The following is a 17,973-nucleotide window of genomic DNA, read 5'->3' as shown; positions in this document are numbered from 1 at the left end:
TATATTGATTTTGTTATTGTCGACCAGTGTTTTAGAGAGCAAATAATGACTTTGTCCAAGAAAAAACACATTATAGCTGAGCTAAATGAAGAGTGCTATGTTTAATGAAGAAGCTATGTTTAATGTCAAAATCAAAATCTTGGCTGATTTCAATGTGCTGTTGGATGTTGTCCGCCATTGCTTCTATGGTTAACGTCACGTTGTAATCCAACTGCAGTTGAGTTGGACGGCAATTGTAGTTCAAGATGAGCGTTCGATGACGTATACTATCAAACTAACAAATGGACCAATCAGAGGTTAGCGCTGATTTCCAGCTGACGGCGTCTAGTCCTAAGAAACCAGGCCTTAAGAGACATATTCTAAATTCCTTCACAAAGATTTTAATTCCTTCACGATATATTTCTTACTTAACACAAAGACAGGCACGAAGCCATGTAGAACATAAACAAACTAATTATGCATCGAAGTTGCCAGGTACACAAAACAAAAATATATAACAGTTACAATTAAATACATGAACAAATAATAAATCTAAAAAGAATTATATTTCAACAAATTCAACGTGTGATACGGCGCTGTGTTTAATTAACTTCCCATTAATCAACATTCCAACTTAAGTGGAAAAACTTATCTCAACTTTAATACGCCATTTTGTTTATTGACGATCAGCTGGCGCTGACGTCATAGGTCACATGTGTGGATATCTTCTCGAAGTGCAAGTACCCAATTGGGTATACTATAGCCTACGTCCAGAGGCGTATCTAGAGAAAATGGAGCCTATGGCAATCCTCCCGATCGGCGCCCCTTCTTAAAATATTATATATATATATATATATATATATATATATATATATATATATATATATATATATATATATATATATATAACGTCGTTGCCGAGTGGAAGGATTAAAACAGGTCATAGGTCGGGAAGGAGGGTACAAAATTTATTTATTAATTATTAGACAAGAGCAGTCATGAGAATGAGTGGAAGTGCACACGAAAAGTTGCGCTCCTTGGTTATATGTTAGGGAAAATCTTGCAAAGTAAAATCCGTAAAATGTCTTAATTTAGGGAAAGAGGGAAATCTTAGTAGTTGCTATTGGTTTATGAAATAGATCGAACGTTTCCCACGCAAGAGCAAAGGGAAAAATGTCCTGCTCTTAATTACATGCATACTTGAGCCAAAAATAGATTTAAGAACAGGATGTGGCTTTTAAAAGTGTGAGAAAGTATTTCGTTTAGAATAATTAATTAGTAATAAAGTAAGAGTTGTTTTATAGCAAAGAAACTAACGTAAAAAGATTAATTGAAGCTTTTTATGTTACATCCCCCCTCGCCAAAAATGTATAGTTAGAATCCCAAAATTTTGAAATTATCCATTTGCAAAATCTTCCCTATGGTAGAAGTACAAATAAAATAACCAAATTTGTAATGGTAACAATATATAAAAGTAATATAAATTATAAAACATTTACATATCTTCTCATTGTAAAAATTTTAACACAATTAAAAATCTGTAGTAGCATCATCAGCAAATTTAAAATTTTCATTTTCAACAGTTTTTTTTGACTTCACAGTTTTTTCAGTTTCAAAAGTCTTTTGTTTAAAAATCACAACACAGCTTTTTCACTAAGAAGTATTCTTCATAAAAATACAATTTAAGTTAACTCTTCAATCATGAGAAAAAAAATTTATAAACATTTGTTAGAAATGTGTAATTTAAAATGTAAAACACAAAATGCAAAATACAGTTTTACAGGAAAAATTTCAATCTGAAATTAGATTTGAGTATTGTTTACCTTGTTTGAAAACAAAATAAAATAAAAAAATCTCACAGTGGTTGTTATTCTGAAGACCAAGACTTCAGTATTGTCTTTATTTCACTTTATTTATTATTTACCTTTCATAATTTGTCACTTTAATAGCAAAATATTTGAAATTTTTTTATCAAAATCACCTGAAGTTAGGAATTTATTAATTTTCTTGGATTTGCACAATTCTGTCAACATAATTTTGACAATGTTACGCACCATTATCATATTTAGTCTCAAGAATATTAGAAAACACAAGATCATTATCAATTCTGCTATTTGAAATTTTTTATTTTTTTTTATTTATTTATTTTTTTTTTATGTCCAAAATTTGCCTTCTGTAGAATTTTTTCTTTTCCTTTTCTCTCTTATTTTTCTTTCTACTTTCTTTTCTTTCTACTTTCTTTATTTTTATTTATTTGTACTTTTATTTTCTTTCTTGGTATTTTTATTGCAATTATTTACCCGGATTTCAGGAAATATGTGTACAGACAAATTGCTTTTATAATCAGAAAAGATGATCAGTCTTCTCAGATTTTGCATTACAACCTGTTTAACAACAATCACTAATTGAAACCCAAAACAAACTTTCAAATTTAATATGGTATTAAGGTAAATCAGTTTTTAATTTTTGACTGATCTAGCTATTTTCCTTATTTTTAATCTGAAGTGCAAGTTTGGTTAATTTGCAAATTACCTTTTTTTTTTTTTTTTTCATTTCTATCTTTCTTTCTTTATTCTTGGACATAAATTTTTTTTCTTTTTTTTTTCAAAAAATTTTTGTTTGGATTTTTTCTTAAGTAATTTTAGTGCAGAGATCTTAATTGGTAATTTAATTTGTCACAATTGTTAGGGAATTCAAATATTTTCATTTCTATTTTAAATGTGTTTTTGAAGTGAATTTGGTTACTATTACTTTTCAAATTTTTTTGATCATTTTCCTATCTTTATGTTGTTTGTCTATGGAAATGTCTGAGCTAGAACTGAGCTATGAACTATTTACCAACGTTGAACTAAAGCATTAATGTCTGGTTTCACATTTGAATTCAAATTCTAACAACAAGTATTTTATTCATTTTTCCAACCTAATTGTATGAGTTCTAACATTTCTTAATTTAAATTTTGCCACACCGTAATTGCACTCACATATCTAAATTAAATTTCAATAATTACTGCAGTTGCATTACGAAGAGAAAAAAAATTTAAATGGCATTTTCATTTAAATCCCTAATCACTGTAAAACAAAAATATAATTTCTACTACTCAAAAAAATCATAGAAGCTGTAACACATAAAACAATATGAAAATAATTTCTCGAAACACTTTTCAATCAAATAAATCAATTAACTGAAAATAAAAATTTAAAGAAATAAAAATTTCAACAGTAAATACTATCAATATATAAAAAGTAGTTTCACTTTGAAACATCAAATATGGGAAAAAATTAAAATCATAATCATTTAAGAAATTGATTTATGAGAAATGTAAAAAACTTTAACTCAAAGGATACCTGAAAAAGTTCGAATTAGTCCGAGATATTTTGAAAACCACAACAGAGATGGGAATGCGTTGAAATTCCGTAAACACAATTCCAAAACCAAAGACGTGAGCTGCTAGGGAAAAAATTTGTTTCTTCGTTAAGATGAATCGTAAATTAACACCAATAGTGACGGAGAAATTGAAGCTTATTTTTCTTTTGAATGTCGAATATTTAAGTAGACCATCGTGGGTGTGAGAACAATTATTCATCGACGATAAGATCCAGCTCAGCACTTAAGAGTGGCAAAATCAACGCTTTCTCAAAGGGATAGTTTCAATAAAACATTTTAATTAACAGGAATTCGATGCAGTTTTTCTTTTTAGTCCAAGGAAGGAATTGAAGCTCAGCTTTCTAGTATTCTCAGGAACGTAGACAAAATATGCAGCATAGACATGGAAAACGGATGATCGTTTAGTTCCACTGTGCGTAGGTATAATTTATAATAAACTAAACGTTTGATGATTGAAGAGATTATTTTTTTTTGATGAAGATACAGGATGAATTAATTATTGCCATAAGTTGAAGAAAAATTTGACTGCTTATTTACCAAATGTCCATTTGAATAAATGATTTGAAGTTATTCCATATTTTTGAAGTACCCTCTTCTGAAGTTGATTTATTTAATTTTAAATGAGATATTAAATATCTTTAATGTACTGTACCCCTTCCCGACCGTTCAATCCTGGCGACTTATAACGTCGTTGCCGAGTGGAAGGATTAAAACAGGTCATAGGTCGGGAAGGAGGGTACAAAATTTATTTATTAATTATTAGACAAGAGCAGTCATGAGAATGAGTGGAAGTGCACACGAAAAGTTGCGCTCCTTGGTTATATGTTAGGGAAAATCTTGCAAAGTAAAATCCGTAAAATGTCTTAATTTAGGGAAAGAGGGAAATCTTAGTAGTTGCTATTGGTTTATGAAATAGATCGAACGTTTCCCACGCAAGAGCAAAGGGAAAAATGTCCTGCTCTTAATTACATGCATACTTGAGCCAAAAATAGATTTAAGAACAGGATGTGGCTTTTAAAAGTGTGAGAAAGTATTTCGTTTAGAATAATTAATTAGTAATAAAGTAAGAGTTGTTTTATAGCAAAGAAACTAACGTAAAAAGATTAATTGAAGCTTTTTATGTTACATATATATATATATATATATATATATATATATATATATATATAAGCGCGTTTGATTTGTAAGTTACCAAGGATTGGCTCGAAAATGGATGTACGCGAGTTGATATTATTCTGGATAAGTTAATAATTAATAGGTTGATTAATAGGATAATTAATAGGTTAAAAATAACATTTATTTAAGAAGAAAAAGAGAGAGTAAGAAGCATGAATTGCCGTTTGGCATATATTTTTAGCCACAGATTTGCACGTGGTAAAATTTATATAAATTAACCAAGAAGTTTTTAATTAACTTATTTATAATAACATACAATTAACTTAAGGATTTCACATAGAATTTTACCACTTTAGTTGGATATCAATTGTTTTTTTTTTCTTCAAGTTTTTGAAGAGTTTGTCTATTTCTTTGGGAGAAAAAAACATTACTTTATGTTTTTTTAATTCTATTCATTTGATTAAACATGGTATTTAAATAAATATTTTAGAAACATTAAAATTCTAAGTAATTAGTTTATTTACATTAAAATCATTTCTTTTATCGTTTAAATCAACAAAGCAGATATTTTCTTCTTCTATAATACGCAAATCTAAAAAATTTCAATTAATGTTATCATCATGATTACAAAGCAAGATAAAAGGAGCAAGGTAAATATTATTTAATAAATTTGTATAGCCTTGAAAATTAAAGATAATTAAATCACCAATAAATCTAAAAACATATTTGAAAATAAGTGCATGATTTTTTTTTTCATAATAGTGCAAAAATAAATTAGCTAAGAGAGATGAAAGATTAGATCCTTGTGGTATTCCATCAATTTGAAAAAATATTCTTTTCCATTGTTAAGGTAGCTATTAAAAATAATATGAAAATCGCAATTAAGGATATTTTTAAAATCATAGTAATAATTCAAAAAGACATCTTTTAGTTTAAAAAGGGGAATGCTATTGAAAAGATCCTGGAAATCAAAAGTCGCAATCGAGTTAATTTTATTATCTTTAATATATTCTAAACTCGAGTAATTATTAGTGATAATTCAACAAAAATCTTCTTTAATGATATTTTTAATAATTAATGTTAAAGTAGGTTGAGGAAATGGAAACTATTATGAACATATTTTTGCGGCATCGTGGTTGAAAGTTTTAAAAAGAAAATAAAGGCAATTAAAGTATAGACATTTTAGTTTCGTTTCGAATTTTTCTTCTTTTTAGGATTATAAAACTTTTTTTTAAAATCGTATTGTAGACTTGGAACTATTCAAAAGATTTAAATATTTAATTAAAAGTTTGTATATTTAAATTAAAAATTCTTATCTTTAATTCTTGTTTGTTCATTTTATACACATAAGTCCGAAGGTGGTTGGAACCCGTCAAGTAAATTAGAAAAAGAATTACCTTTGATCTTTGATAATCCTAATTATTAGTATCAGATAATCATGTATTATTACAATTTTACTGGTTCGATAGGGAAACGTTAAATCTTATATTTTAAACTAGGAGGCTTCGCCCCCTGCTCGCTGGCGCGTTCGCCAACCCTCGGAACAGCTTTCGCAGTTCATTTCGGATTACTTTGCAATCCGATGCTCGCTTTGCTTGCTCATTGGATACGTTCTTAACGTCTAGCTTTTGTTTACTTTTTTGAACACTGAAGTTCCAAAAACTTTTCACTGTAGACAATTCTAAACCTGCGCATTTCAATATTAATTTGAAATTGCAAACAGTTCACATATTTTTCTTAATCACACTATTCTAAATTTCAGTTGTTGAGAAAAGTAACTTTTGTAAGTTTTGTTTCAAAGTCTTTCCCACCAGTGGGCTAAAACCATGTGTCGTAAAACAATATGAAATAGTACTGAACGCCGGATGTAAAGCATCGGCTTCGATGAAGATAATTTTGTGAGATTTGTTTTGATAATTCGTTGAGAATTCACCCGATTAGACATATGATATTCACTACGTGCTTTTGCGCGCCGAAGCCTATCAATTAAAGCGTATTAGCGTTTTATGTAATATAGATTAGCCATATGATGCTCACTACGTGCTCTTGCGCACCGAAGCCTATCAATTAAAAATGAAAACTGTTGCCAACGCGAGAAAAGAAATATCATCGGTTTTATTGATACATACGTATTAGCGTTTTATATAATATAGAAGATTACAAAATATTACGATTGAATTGTAAGTTACTTTATTTTTCTTTAAACCCATAGAAATTAGTGCATACAATAACTTGAGCAATAAAATCAAATGTAAAAACGTACTTCCCCTTAATAAAAACATTTTTTCATCGAATTTAGGTTTTTGATCTTCGTATTCCCCAGAACCTTAGACTAGAAAACAGGTCCTCCCCTAATATATTTCCTTTAAATTTGAGTAAAGTATTTTATGTAAAGAGACAAAAAAGTAACAAAAGTACAATAATAACTGAAAACACATTTAGAAAATCTGCACTAATATTAAAATGTTAAAAACACTCATTGATTTCTTTTGTTCATATTTGAATTTGTCATACAATTTTCGCATATTTCACAAAATAAATAAATAAATAAAATGGAGGACAAAAGCTTTATTTCTAAGAAGAAATATTCTGAATTAATGCAATAAATTAAAACTGTTTTACAATAATCTTATTTTTCCAAACATGGCCATGGCTAAGGTACCAAGGGTATTGTTAAAAAAATCCATAAAAGATATGATAATAAAATTGCTAGAAGAATTAGTTTAAAAAAAATATTATTTTGAGCGGGCATAAAATGCTTTTTAAAGGAAGGTAATGTAATATTATTATTAAATATTTTAAATAGTTCTGAGAATTTTCTATAGTTACGGTTTAGTAAAACCAAAGTAGGGTGTTATGTGACCAAATTACTACGTTAAACCTTAGTTAATAAAAATGTCGTTTCTTAAAATTTGCACTCAAGCGGCAGTTAGTTGAAAATATTAAAAAGAAAGAAGGTAGAGACGAAATGCACGTTTACAGAAAAAATGATTTAAAGTTCATATGATCAAATTTAATCTTAACACATAGATCGACAAATACATAATTATTAATAAAGTAAATTTTTGCCTTAGCGGTTATTCGTTTAAACATTTAATGATGCACAGACATTTTTTTAAAATTTAAATATTGTCTGGGGTAATAAGTAAGTTTAAAATTTTAAGCGGTTAAAAATTTACCCAATCGAGAACCTTTACATTAAAATGCAACTTCAGTTTGCAAGCAACAAATAATTAATTCATCTATAAAATAAAGGATTTAACCATCGATATTTTTTTGACAAAGCCATTATCCGAATAAATCTTTCCAAAGTTAATCGAATTTAATTAGTTTTAAAATGCTCTTTTTTTAAAAAAAAGGAGAAATATTTTGAATCTTTTGAATATTTTGAGGAGAGAGGGCTTTTTGAATTTTTATAAAAATGCATATGTTTCATAAATAAACAAGCTCAAATTTTTCTATAAGATGTTTATCATTATTTTTTTCTTATTTTCTTAAAATAAAGGGAACTAATTAATGAAAAAAAATTATTGTTGTTATTGTGTTGCTTTAATAGATAGTTATAAAATATATATTATAGCCTCAATGATATTTTTTTCCATTTTATTTTAATTATAATGGACAAATAAGATGCTTTGAAATTAAAAAAAATACTAAGTAAGGTCTTGATAAATTTCACAACTCTTTTTTTTCTCAATTTGTAAACAAAAGAATTATTTAAACTTGAGCTTAAGTTATTAATTTAAAATCAAAGTTGTGTATGAATAATATTTCTGCGACTTAAAAGCAAAAAAAAAAAAAAAAAAAAAAAAAAAGATCAGTTTGAACATTTAACGATACGTTCCTTAATCTATTCCTTCAATAAATAAATTAATCAATTAAAGATAAATAAATTGAACTTTTATGAGTGTTTAAACCTAAAATCTATCTTTTAATGAATGAAAAGAAATCTATTTCTCCATAGTTGGCACGCTTAACTGAGCCAATGCTACGTAATTTACACAAAAATATTTACTTATTGCAATAATTTTTCAGGAAACTTGAAAAATTATGTTTCCAACATTTCAAATTTTAACATTTGTTTTTTCTTCCCATTAAGACATTGTTTTTAATAATAATACAATAACGAGCATTTAATTACACGAAGTTCACTTTTTGTTACAAAAATATCATTGTGCATATTAAATGATTTTGTTTTATAAAAATAATTATATACTAAAACAAAATATTATAATGTAGTAAACGCCCCTCTCAATCTACATATACAGAGATGCAAACTTGCTCTGCTCCGTATAGAAAAATATTTTTTATTGAGTGCAAAAGTTACATTTTGTCTATTTAATGTAAAACCATTTTCCCTTTCTACGTATAAATAATAAATTATTGAAAAAAATCATGTGAAACATAATTTTGTTCCAGGTGAGAATTATAAATTTTACCCGAATTATCTTAAATTCTGCATGGTTTCGTTTTTAACTACCACTGAATAAAATATTTTAGAGAAAGTGGAGCAGTTGGCATTGCTAGAAAGTATATCGATCGCTACAAAATATAATGTGAAATAATAAAGTGAGCATGATTTCAATAAATAAGAAATGATTACTTACAATTTCATCCTTGAGTTTAAGAAAATCCTAATACTTTGCTTAAATTACACTTATGGCTGTCTTTTTTTTTTCTCATAAAAAAAAGAATAGATGGGGTTTATTCATTGTTGAGTATTACCATTGGTTTAAGCAAGGCAGAGACACCTCCTGTTTTTAGTATTTAAATGTTTTGTGACAGTGATTCCCACCATGTGTGGCAAAACCTCCCTTTTTGAAAGGATTTACGCTAATTTACAGCAAGGGTTCTATTTGTATATTCAACAAATTCGAAAGCCGCTTTTCAAAGTGATTTTCACCCCTGATAAAATTTAAGATCCACAAGCATTTTAGGGTAGGACATTTTAGGTCTGGACAGGGACACCCCATGGTTTTCACATCTCTTTGCCCTCTGTCACCAAAGGGCTATTCTCTATGCCTGCAGGTGTTCTATTCATCCCCAGATAATTGGCCTTTTACTACCTAGTAATGTGATATGAAGAGATGTTTATCTTGTCTTTTTCCTTGTGGTACTGGAAAAAGAAAGATTTATCTGAGGATCGGATCATTGGAAGTTTTTATTCTGCATTCTGGAGAGTTTTCTAAATGATTCTTTTCAATGTTTTATTTATTTTTTTGAAATTTGTATTATTGTTTTTAAAATTTGTATTTGAATGTATGTTAAATTTATTTTTTTAAAACAAGCAAAATATCAAAATATTTTGAAAAATTAAAAAAAAAAAAAAAGACGTTGATGTTGGTTGATTTTGCGCCTTTTTCAAATAATGCGCCCATGGCTCTCGCCATGCCTGCCATACCCTATATACGCCACTGCCTACGTCACAGATCGTGTTATTCCTACTAAATTTTACTAGTAAACAGCATTTTCTGCGAGCCTGATTTCTAGCAACAAGTAAAAGCATCAAACGAAGTGTCTTGTTATAAGTCGCTACTCGCCAGGTTGGAATTGTATTAGTCTAGTTCCTTTGGAAATAATTTATATTGTTGTTTTACCGAAGTTTATGAATTTAGTAAACATATTTAAAACTCGATTTATTAATTAAACTAAAAGGTATATGTTATTTCTAGTAAGTGGAAGTAGTTGTGCTTTTTTCATATTATACCCAATTAAAGAAATTTCAATAATTAGCAATTGTTTTTCTAAGATCTAAATATATACAATAGGTGAAATTAAAAACAAAAATTATCGTTTGGAAGCAGACCGTATTAGGAAGATTTTATCATCAACGCAGAAAACGATAGCGATGTTTCGTAATCGAGGTTTTACTGTATTTTACTCTAAAATGCTGACGATGAATATTTTCTTTCGCGCATTTTTGGGAGAGCCCCTTGCACACAAAAGCATGTTTTTCGTCTTTTAATTCCCCGAAGGTTTGGCAACCCATTGATGGATCGGCAAGAAGTGTTCTAAGACCAGTAATGGCTGGGGGTGAGAAAAGCATTTATGGAACACTTATTTTATTATTTTCGAAGATTCCCTTCCCTGTTTTGGAGACGCGTATTAAAATCTTTTTTTTTTTTCGTATTTATTTCGATTTTGTATTCTTATGCTATATTTATTTCAATGTCATCTTACCTAAAATTAGGCACACCGTTTTTCTCCCTCCATCTTATTTGTTTGAGGATGAATTAAAATCTTCTGCCGTGGGGGTAGGGGGCATGTCAAAGGGTGTTGTCCTCTAAGATCGATGATTTCAACACTGTCGGAAGAAGAAGTAGGAAAACCGGCCTAGCTTTTGCTGTTTCAAAGTCGTTTAAGAAATACAACTGAATTGCGCCAGGTTTTTGATCGTTAATGATTACTGCTCCTTTCCAATAACCCTCCCTTCTTTTTTTTTAAACTCAATTTCAGCTTCCAGAAGAAACGAACAACTCAATAATTGATAGTTAAGGATGGCATACTAGCACAGATTTTTTTTGAGATAAGCTTTTCAAGCTGTGGTAGTAGTAGACAAGAGAGATTGCGTGGCGTACTAACAAAAGTGACAAATACGATAATTGACCAAAAAGATATAGTTTAATTGCATATTAAACAATAACTAAAGACCATCGATTTAGTAATTTTAAAATTTAATAATTTTTGAAGAAAAGAGCTCGAAATCAACCCTACTAACCGTACTAACAAAAGTGATAATTGACCAAAAAGATATAGTTTAATTGCATATTAAACAATAACTAAAGACCATCGATTTAGTAATTTTAAAATTTAATAATTTTTGAAGAAAAGAGCTCGAAATCAACCCTACTAACAAAAGTGACAAATACGATAATTGACCAAAAAGATATAGTTTAATTGCATATTAAACAATAACTAAAGACCATCGATTTAGTAATTTTAAAATTTAATAATTTTTGAAGAAAAGAGCTCGAAATCAACCCTACTAACAAAAGTGACAAATACGATAATTGACCAAAAAGATATAGTTTAATTGCATATTAAACAATAACTAAAGACCATCGATTTAGTAATTTTAAAATTTAATAATTTCTGAAGAAAAGAGCTCGAAATCAACCCTACTAACCGTACTAACAAAAGTGATAATTGACCAAAAAGATATAGTTTAATTGCATATTAAACAATAACTAAAGACCATCGATTTAGTAATTTTAAAATTTAATAACTTTTGAAGAAAAGAGCTCGAAATCAACCCTACTAACAAAAGTGACAAATACGATAATTGACCAAAAAGATATAGTTTAATTGCATATTAAACAATAACTAAAGACCATCGATTTAGTAATTTTAAAATTTAATAATTTCTGAAGAAAAGAGCTCGAAATCAACCCTACTAACCGTACTAACAAAAGTGATAATTGACCAAAAAGATATAGTTTAATTGCATATTAAACAATAACTAAAGACCATCGATTTAGTAATTTTAAAATTTAATAATTTTTGAAGAAAAGAGCTCGAAATCAACTTTTAGAAGTATATTCCCGTTATAAATAAAAACTAGAGATTTTTTCAACAAAAAAAAAAAGTAACAGGCGTTTAAATGACTTATAGATTATCTAAATTTTACGAACTATTGACGATGCAATTTTTGACATTATATCCACGATATAGCCAATTTACATGCTATATAATTTATAACCGTCGTTGAACAGCCGACCCAATTTTATGGGTTTATACATAGTTTACGACTACATAGTTTATACATAGTTTACGACTACTAATGTTACATTCTATAGCCTTGTAATTTTGAATCTAGAAGACAAGGGAACTTCTGGATCAAGTATTGGCAGAAATGTGCCTTCGTGGAGGACTTATAGGTGGAACTAACCCGCATTTGCGTTACACGGATAGAAAGACCACGAGAACCTCCCACGGTGAGCCTGACGGCAAAGGGACTCTAACCCGTGATCCGTCTACCACTGAGGATATTTCAAGACAGCACTTGGTCCATGCAAATGGGATGCAGATTCGTATCGATCAGCTACCGCTGGAATTCGAACCCGGCTCACCTCATTGGAAGGCGAACGCTCTATCCCCTGAGCCATCGTGACTCAATTTACATGCTATTGGGATGGTACAGAATCTAGCAGAGTTATATTCCTACTAAATACTTGAGCCGCCGCGGGTTTCTTTCAAAGTATACCGTCTGGGACGGGATAGCCTTGTTGTTAGGGTGTTGGACGCGTGTTCGAGTGGACGGGAGTTCGAATCCAGCCGGCCGAAGAATCCCCGTGGTGACTGATGCACGTTAAATCTGTCGGGGTCACAAAGTCTTCTAAGTTCCCATAACAAATCAATACCTCTGGGGGTACTTATCCAGGAGTTCCCACGTCTTCTGGATTAGGTTCAAAATTACAAGGTTACGGCATTGAACATTGGTTGCTGTAAACTTTATTTTGGGTCGGCTGCTCAGCGACGGTTATAAAATTAAAAAAATGTGTACCGTCTAAAATATAATGATTTAAAATATCATTCCAGCAGTAATAAACAACATTTAGTTTGAGAGCATTGTGAAAAATTTAAAGCGCAAAATGTAAATGAAAATTTCTGGATGGAATTCTGATTTTGTTTCCTAATTTGCCATTGAAATCTTTTTCATCAAATTATTCTTGAAACGGCACGAAACTAAAAACAGATGCGTTATTTACGAACTGAGTAAAAAATTAATATTCAAAATCATCGTTACTTGGTGAAAAAACTACCTGCTCGAAAGAAAATTAAAAATGTCAGTGATAGCTAGATGACATCTATCTAAGATAGAAAAACTGTCGGAACATAAAAAATGCCTGACTTTGAAGCCGTTAAATTTTGGAAGAATAAAAAATAAAGTCTGTGACAATAAAATTTTTTATGAGCTGTTTAGCATACCAGCCAGCATTGGAGAAATAAAATAACGGAGATTTTACAATTAACATTTTTTAGGCTACGAGTAAAATTTTGATACATCATGCAGTACCACGTATGTCAAAAAGAGAAATTCAAAATTGAAAATAATATAAGCACTGAAAATAATTTAAGCAAAGTAAAAAAATATGTAAATAAGTCTTAATCTAAAGAAAGTTTTTTTAAACCATTATTTATAATTACTTAAACTATTTTATTTTATAACCGCCGTTGAACTGCCAACCCAATTATGGGTTTACGACTACTAATGTTCAACTCTGTAACCTTCTAATTCTGCACCCAATCCAGAAGACAAGAGAACTCTTGGATAAAGTATTGGGAAAAATTTGTCTTCGCGGAGGACTATTTGATCGAACTAACCCGCATTTGCATTACATGGAGAGAAAATCCATGAAGACCTCCCATGGTTAGCCTGACGGCAAGGTGCTCTACCCCATGATTCGTCCACCGATGATACTTTACGTCAGCACTATGGTCGGTACGAGCCGGGCGCGGTATTCGTATCAATCAGTAAGCGCTGGAATTTCAACCCGGTTCAACTCCTTGGAAAGCGAACACTCTATTCCCTAAGCCATCGCGTCTCAACTTAAACTATTAACACTCAACATACTGCAGTATTGGCAATAGCATCATCCGTTGAGGAATAAGAGAAGTATTTTAGGCATCAGTGAATATTTTATCACCAAAGAATTTTTTTTTTCAATTTCTTCAACAAATACGGAGAAATTTAGAATATACGGGTAAACAGGAGATAGTCGTTAATAAACAGGAGACTAGTCAGGTATGGATTAGGGAAACGTTCTTGAAATAAACGGAGATCAGATTTTACAGGAGATTTGGGATTAGAATACCACTTGAACAAAACATCGTATTGAAACAGGAGTAGTCAAACCGTTGCACTTTATTCAGTTCTTATATCATGCGAAATTTATAGATACTTCTAGACGATTTAATCATAGTTTTACACACTGAGGGCGCATGGGAAAAGAAGATGACTAATTGTACACAAGTTGTAAGCCGCATATCGCTGGTTGACTGAATGCAAATAATAACAAGCTTCCTAAAACAGTAAGAGATTTAGAAAATTTCCGGTGTACCCCTCCGCTTATGTTAACCTTGCGAGGCAATGTGTGAGCAGGCTCAATATTCTAGAAAGTTTTATTTTGGTGATTTTTGTTTAAATTGACACATAATTTTACGATTCATAAGAGTTTTCTGCGAATTATAAATTCTACCAGGTCGTGGAGCCTAAAACAAATTTAACAAAATTAATATCATGGCATTAAAAACAAGTGTAAAAAGGTCTGGTTTCTTAGGACAAGCGCCTTATCTGGGCGTCAGCGGAAAATTGACGTAGAGCTGACGCCAAAAAAATACTTTTTTGTTAGCTCAGCGTGAGCAGTCGGTCCAACGCAGACATTATCTCTCATTGCGCATGCGTTAATAACGTAAACAAATATTTATTTTGAATTTGTTTTGATTTTGTTATTGTCGACCAGTGTTTTAGAGAACAAATAATGACTTTGTCCAAGAAAAAACACAGCACTCTTCATTTAGCTCAGCTATAATATGTTTAATTAAGAAGCTATGTTTAATGTCAAAATCAAAATCTTGGCTGATTTCAATGTGCTGTTGGATGTCGTCCGCCATTGCTTCTGTGGTTAACGTCACGTTGTAGTCCAACTGCAGTTGAGTTGGACGGCAATTGTAGTTCAAGATGAGCGTTCGATGACGTATACTATCAAACTCACAAATGAACCAATCAGAGGTTAGCGCTGATTTCCAGCTGACGGCGTCCTGTCCTAAGAAACCAGGCCTTTAAGGTTAGCCATGTTTTGATATTTGTTTGTGTAGCATCATACAAAGCGTGCGCAGAGTCTTTCATATGTTGTTTGTTTCGTTGAAAGTTAGATTGAAAAAAAACGCGTTATATTCAAAACAGTACAAGTATAATGATACTGGATAATGCGTTTTTTTTTCAAGCTTAGGCGTAAAAATTCAGGCGGAAGTAGTAACCCGAAGTCTTGCGATGAAGTTTAGCCCCTAGTGCCATCTGCGCTTAGCTTTACTACCATCCATAAATTAGAGTGGAAAAAAAACATGGCACATTGTATTTAAAAGTTCCGGACGCTCCGTGGCAGAAAATAGGACGTCAATTCTATGCTGATATCGACTGCAGGAGAAAAATTAATGAAATTCTAAAATATACCTTAGAAGATCTGCTTACCCCGAAAGTACCTTAGAACATTTTTAATCCTAGAAGCACTTCGCCTTGAAAAGGGGACAATTGAACTTTTGGTCGACTATCTTAATTATTTTATTAATCTTATTTTAGATCTTATATGTTTTTAATGTCATTTTTCTTGTTTTTACCATTTGATGTATTCAAAAGATTAGCCAACCCTGCCTTGAAGTTGTCACTATCAGACAAAAATCATGTGAACACAATATTATCATCCAAATTGGGGAATATATCGCAAAAGAAATATCTAGTGGGACAAAATCCCATGTTTAGCTATATTGTATGGTGATCAAAGGATATTTTGTGCAGATACAGAGACCTTTTAAATATGAAACTTACCCGTCGCGGTCCTTCCAGCATTCAAATGAGAAAATGGTTGAAATAATCCCCAGAAATCACTACTATTTGATATGGCTGTTTCGAGCATTGTGGCTGTAAACATGCCATCTAAAGGCATGCACTGGAGCACTATCTCTTCCAGAAGATTCTCGATTGCCGCCGTCAGATAGATGGCAGCATACTGATGCACAAAGGAACCAATTCGAACGTCGCACATCCACCTATGAAAACGCCCAACAGACAGCTGAAGACCAGCCCTGGCACTTTTGCTGAGTTTCATCTGATCACCGCTGACAGCCGAAATGGCGGCAGATCGGTGACAAGCTTTGATGCAGCTGTCTGCCAGAGCGGGTGACAGTACAGTCTTCAAGGAACTACTGATATCCTGCTTCGTGCACATTCCCAAAGTTTTGGAAAACCTTTGAGCTTCTCTGGCGATTCTCACCAGAGGTCTCTGGAGTAGGTAGGATAACCTAGGCACGGTTTCCATCGATATTTGTCCCAGGTGCTCTCTCAACCTGCCCGTCTGCATCACTTTCAAAATGTCGTGATTGGACCAGGGCACTCTCTGGAGTTCCATCAAACGGGTGTGATTGTCCACCCAAACGAACTCATCGGCGTTTGTGATGTTGGTGTTGATGGTTTCGAGGCTGGAGTGCCTCATCAACCGTCTGACCGGTTCGGATTCACTACCACTCACGGAGGAATACGTAGACGTGGAATAACTAGTCCTGGATCCGTGAGTACGCACCGAAAGTTGTTCGATAGCCTGTCGAATGTCTTCAAGTCCACAGGCACCTTCGAGGGGTGTCCTGTGGGGTTTCCTAGAGGGTGTGGGCTTTCGACACACTTTCGTGGAAGCGTGGTGAGATGACGTAAGCAGTCTTTCGTCTTCCGGCACCGACTTTAAGGGAGTTCCCCTACCGAACCGTTGCTCTGATGAGTCCGCTCGCCCGTCGTTGAATTCGTCTAATTTTTCACACAATCGACCAGAGACTCTGGACAGAACGCCATCTGTAGGAGAGGAGCTTAAGTAGGAAGACTGGCCATCACTCATACTGGCATGCCCAGAGGACCTACTGTGCAGAAATTAGTACAAATTAGTGCAAAAATTAGTATGAAATTAGTACAAGTCATGCAGTTATTTTCATGCATATTACAGGGAATTTCTTTTATTTAGTTCCAAATGAGCATTTTACTCTTAAGATGGATGGCAAACTTCGCATATTAATGCTTTCCTCGAATATTTTAATTTCCATTATACATCGTATGGTTACATCCATTAATAGCCCATAGGAAAATATACTTTAAGTAAAAAAAAACTCTGTTTATTTTTCTAAAATCACGTCAAAACTGTAAAAAATTCCAGATCAAATTACGGTATAAAGTACCGGCAACTTTCGGTGCATCCTCCTTAAAATCAATTTTACAATACAATTCATTTTGACCGTGAAATATTTTATCTTAATGTTCAGAGTAATGCTTATTTAATCTGAGTAATTCAGTGATTTTACGGTAATTGTTATCGTAAAATTTACGGTATATCTGATTTTTTTGTTCCATAACATGTTCCGGTAAAAATGGATTTTATGGTAAAAAAGAACCGGCACCTTAAGTGCTAGAATTTTTTACGATAATTGGATCAAGAAGTTTTTTTGAAATGTATTCTGTAGGAATTTTACTTTGCGTTGATCAATTATATCAAAACACCAAATTTATTGTAGAAAATTATTAATTTATCATGCGTTAATCGGAATCAAATATTGAAATATTTAAATAAAGAAATTTATATGATACTTTGTTTATACTATATACTATACTTTGTTCTACTATTTTATTTATAGTTTGATTTCAAAAAGTTTAATATGATTTTAACCATTTTATGTTAAATCCCATTGTTATTTTGTTTACATTTGCCTTAGATTTAAACAAATTATTTCACCCAAAT

The 17,973-nt window shown here is 31.4% G+C and overlaps 1 protein-coding gene across 8 annotated transcripts in view; it reads right to left on the bottom strand.

The window, feature by feature from the left end:
* The window catches only part of LOC107453622 (ankyrin repeat and BTB/POZ domain-containing protein 2), a 442,842-nt gene that overhangs the window by 337,857 nt on the left and 87,012 nt on the right, over positions 1 to 17,973 (bottom strand). For 5 of the 8 annotated variants that reach the window (XR_015435964.1, XM_087169461.1, XM_087169465.1 and 2 more), the window contains exon 4: positions 16,026 to 17,104. Coding sequence is in view for 7 of the 8 variants with exons in the window: in XM_087169461.1 (XP_087025587.1) it covers positions 16,026 to 17,104 (1,079 nt within the window). In the remaining variant the exon portion in view is untranslated. The remainder of the gene's footprint in view (positions 1 to 16,025; positions 17,105 to 17,973) is intronic. The other 3 variants (XM_087169464.1, XM_087169466.1, XM_087169463.1) reach the window with 1 other exon arrangement.

Source organism: Parasteatoda tepidariorum, chromosome 8, assembly GCF_982258835.1.
Source record: "Parasteatoda tepidariorum strain Cologne lab strain chromosome 8, Ptep-v5.0, whole genome shotgun sequence".
In the NCBI taxonomy this organism is placed as follows: domain Eukaryota; kingdom Metazoa; phylum Arthropoda; class Arachnida; order Araneae; family Theridiidae; genus Parasteatoda; species Parasteatoda tepidariorum.
The sequence above is the reverse complement of the archived record's forward strand: the minus strand, read 5'-3'. Positions and strand labels throughout refer to the sequence as shown.